General features: G+C 33.5%; 1 protein-coding gene across 4 annotated transcripts in view; it reads left to right on the forward strand.

The window, feature by feature from the left end:
* The window catches only part of LOC108753391, a 10,338-nt gene extending 6,404 nt beyond the window's left edge, over positions 1-3,934 (forward strand). For all 4 annotated transcript variants that reach the window (XM_018494930.1, XM_018494929.1, XM_018494928.1 and 1 more), the window contains 3 exons: positions 245-589; positions 1,121-1,355; positions 1,464-3,934. In XM_018494930.1, the coding sequence (XP_018350432.1) occupies positions 245-589; positions 1,121-1,355; positions 1,464-2,277 (1,394 nt within the window). In that variant the 3' untranslated portion in view covers positions 2,278-3,934. The remainder of the gene's footprint in view (positions 1-244; positions 590-1,120; positions 1,356-1,463) is intronic.
* Positions 3,935-4,538: the final 604 nt, after the last annotated feature.

Below are 4,538 nucleotides of genomic sequence, written 5' to 3' on the forward strand. Positions count from 1 at the left end.
TTCAAACTTGTTTGTAATTAAAAGACAATTATTATAAAAGAGATGAAATTAAGAATTTTAATTTTTTCATTAAAAATATGTAATTTATTATGGAAAAAATAAGATATCCAACAAATTTTTTGTTAAGAAATTCAAAAAAGAATTTTGAAAAGTTGATTTAATAAGCCACATGATTTTATATATAAATCTATCCTTTCATAAATAAATCATATGTTGTGTAATAAGATCAACTATTTAATTATAGGTGAAATGAGCAGCAGCAGTGGATTCGGCGTCGGCGTCGGCGTCGCCGGCGTCGCCGGCGGGCCGACCCTTGCGGCCGCTCAGCAAGGTCAAGGAGTGGCCGCCCTTATGGTGATGCTTGCCGTTCTGTGCTTCATTTTTGCTTATTGCTGTTGGGGTGCACCCTTCTGCCGATCCCTATGCAGACGACATTGTTGCTGTCGTCTGGAAGATCCTGATCCGGATCCACGGTTCGGCGGCAGCGATCAGGCCATGGTAGCAACGCCAACAATCATCCTCCTACCACATGGCAGAATGCTTGTTGTCGATGGCACAATTTTCACTCAGTTCCAGACTGATCCTACAGGTAAAATTTAGGATTTCTGAAATTGAGGAAAGCGACTACGCAAGTAGAACGAATTGAAATAGTAAAATCCATTATTTCAAAAATAATGTAGAGGAATTAAAAAGTAAGAAATAAATTTGCTTGTAAATTAAAGATGATATTAAAGAATTTCTTGGACTGCGTTCCACTTGGTATTCGCAATGCTCTTTGAATCATTTCATTCTTATTGTTTATCAAATATTAAACAAAGACAAATGATGCTCGCCAGCATTGTGAGCGCCAAGTAAAACGCATCCTTGATAATACGCATATATCAAATATATTGCGTATAAAAATAAGCGAGAAAACGTTAAATTTTATCATTTTTAAGTAAAGTATCTACAATGAATGAATTTTAGTATAATCGACATGATCGTTTCTTAAATATATATGGTTTGATAAAATTATATAAATTATAAAGAGTCAATACATATATTTTGCTGTAAAATTCTTGCCATAAAATTTTGATGATTTTCTTTAAAGTAAATACAACGAGTATAAAATTTTTGGCAGGTTTAGACTTGGTGGAACTTGGCGATAGTGTATTGCGCGCTCAGAGAAATCCACGAAGCGTAAATCGTCATCAGTTACAGAGCAGTCAAGGCAGTATCCTTGAAATGGATGCTGAAACACCTAGCAAAGACAGCTTAGGTTCAGTCGGATGTTTCCCGCCGCCTACTTACGAGAGTATTTATGGCAAAGAGGAAACTGACATGCCTCCTTCATATTCTGACATCCTTTTACACAGGTACATTATTTTAAAATAAACCAGAAAATTATTTTTAATTTTATTAATTATTAATAACTATTTTATTATTATTAATATTGATTATTTTAAATTTAACTCAATTCGCAGATTCGCCAATTTACCGCATGAAATTGATATGCATAGTTACTGTCGTGATGGCAAAGAAGAGATTGAGATGCAGAGTCTAGACAACTGTCCGCATATCATTGGTAATCCGTTAAACTCAATACCTGGATATCATCCTTATGCTACGGTGACAAGTCTATCTAGTCTGCAGAGCTACCCGCGACGGAACGTTTCGCGCAATCCGTCCATTATCAGCAATCCATTAGACAACTTTTACGTGGATAACGAGCTTAGTCTCTATCGACTCAGTCGGGAGACGATGCCGCGAGTCTCCAGTAACGATGCGAACCTCGAGACCTTCCGCGCGTCTCACGACGAGATGTCTTTCCGCGTTCCGCTCGACGAGAACGAGAATCATCGGCATGCGAGCCGTAACAATTATCAAGTCGCCGGCAATGAACTGATGAATACGAGGAATCGCGCCCGCAGCGCTTCCAGATTGAGCCAGGATAGTCGCAGGAGTTCATTGAATCGCGATGGAGACCAACATCAAGTTTTCGTTAGGTTGCCTGATCCCGAAGAAATCGAGGCTGCGCGAGATAGACGTCTCGATGAAGATCAGCGACCTCGAATGTACCGCGAGGATCAGAACGTGAGGAATCTGCATCTTGATCATCCCCAATTGCAAGATGAAATCAATCGTAACATTGTTGAGGATGATCCCAGGTACTTTGCGAGGAACAGGCGACTGGAGAATGAAGATAGAAATCAGGATGAAGCTGAGGCAGTTCAGTATCCCGACGAGGAGGCCGGTAATTTCGGCGCGCTCGCCGATATTCGCGAGAGCAGAGTGTAATCTAGACTTTTAATTGTGCGTTCGCATTTTTTCGAATGATTGCCAAAAGGGGCATTAACTGGATATTGTCAGAAATGCTTTAAAAGTACGTAGAAAATTTCGTTTGATTCTTCAAACAAGACGTAGTTCAAATTTGAAGAAACATTTATAACCAAAAAATTATTTTCATCTTCATCATCTTTATTAAGAGCTTGTTAAGAATGTCGTAGCGTTCCAGTTTATAATTAACGTTAATGTCTTCTTTTAATTTCATGAAAGGAATTTATTCGTGTCCTTTATGAATTTGATATACGGTATACAACATCTCGCACGACAGAGAAAGAAAGTTGCGTGACAAGACAGTTTAACAGAAATTGCGACAAGTTTCTACTTTAAGTTATAGAATATTGTTTCAATCATATTTACACACAAATAAATTGATATCCATGATTAAGAATTATGGAAATCGAGTCGAGAAGTTGTGATTACAAGATAAATATTGCATTCTGCAGAAAATATAAGACGATGTTATAATTGTATATGTATATATATATGTGACAATATAATTGTACGTAACAGTCTAGTAAAATTCGTCACACATACACGTACATACACATACACATGCATATTTCTGACAGATGATCGTACAGTATTGAACAAACGATTTTTTCTTGAAAGTATATAATGTATGGCGACCAGAAAAGATTGAAAAGAGAAAAAAGAAAACATAAAGATAATCAAGTTCTTTTGAAACATATTGGATAATGTGAAAATACCAAAGTACAGTTTTTACAAAATAACGTAGATAAAGATTTCAATCATGCTATAAATTATGTTACGTAATCGAAGTCCTTCCTGACAAGAAAACATCGATAACAAGAAGTTAATAAAATTCGAGCAGTTTTAAATGTGAACGTTTGTATGGGAAACATTGTGTTTAAATCTAACAAACGAATCATAGCAAAGTTAGTTCAGTCCGTCCAGGCTTTAACAAGCGTGCTTAAGTTTCACAAGCATCACCCACAGCAATTTAATCATGATTAGCAGTTTCCTTCCCCTTGATATTTTATAGATAAGCTAAACAGATATCATGCCCATTAAATGGTGTTATACCATTTAAAAAATTATATGCTTCTTATATATATTATTTATAAAATACACTCTCCTCACTATTTTTGAATGATACTATCCATTGGATACATCGAACGATTTTAATATCTGTGAAAAGTGATAAGACGGAAATGTCTGACAACTAAGAAAGAAAATGAAATAATATAACGAAAATTAAGAAAAACAATTAAGTGAAATGTATTACATATTAGTGGAGTTTCAGGAACCAAAGAAAGATCTGTATTGAAATTGGATTATCAGATACAGCAAAGTATCAAAACGTTAAATCGAAGCATATTTCAGAAAGTGAATGGTGTTGGCTTTAGATACACTTCTTATGTACACATATATACGTGTAAGATAATTATAAAAGGAATATAAAAGTTATACACACGTTATCACTGTTACCGTGTATCATAGGGACAAATCACTGACCGAGAGATACTGAGAATAAAATTCTGTGCGTGAAGCATATATAAATACTGTGTGCCTTCCTAGTTTTTAGATTGCTAAATGAACAATATATAGACAACAGAATTTTTTGTTTTACAATAGTTAATTATTTCGACCAAGCTTTTTTTCTTCCTTTATTTTGAATCTAATCATAATAAAACGATAAGAAGCAACTTATTTTATAAGATATAATGTTATTTTATCGAAAAGGAATATCCCCTTAAATATAAACGAATATATCAATAAATTAATAAACGATATCAATTTAAATTTGGTTTCTGATAATGAGAAATATAGTTTACATTGTATATATATATATATTGTTATATTTAATTATAATGAATATTGAACTGTAAAAAATGGAAGGCAAGGCCAGTTATACTCTATGAATGCACAAATCAGTAAATTTATACTTAAGTTTTGGGATTTCTGTTTAGCACTACTATCTCAGATCGTGACGTCAAAAAAAAAAAGAGGAAATATGAAAAAAAAATCTTGCAGATTACATTATATTTTAATAGAATTAGTTTTCAATAAACAAATATTTGCAATCAACAGCGTAGATCTATATTAAGATATACTAAAAACTATTTTTTTGTTTCAGGGAGAAATTAAATCATATTTATATTTATGTATTATTAATTTTATAATTTTTCAGAACTATAAATATAACTTATTTCGTTTTTTATTATATATATTCATAATTCATCATTTTTATA

This window comes from Trachymyrmex septentrionalis, unplaced genomic scaffold (genome assembly GCF_001594115.1).
Source record: "Trachymyrmex septentrionalis isolate Tsep2-gDNA-1 unplaced genomic scaffold, Tsep1.0 scaffold69, whole genome shotgun sequence".
Taxonomy (NCBI): Eukaryota; Metazoa; Arthropoda; class Insecta; order Hymenoptera; family Formicidae; genus Trachymyrmex; species Trachymyrmex septentrionalis.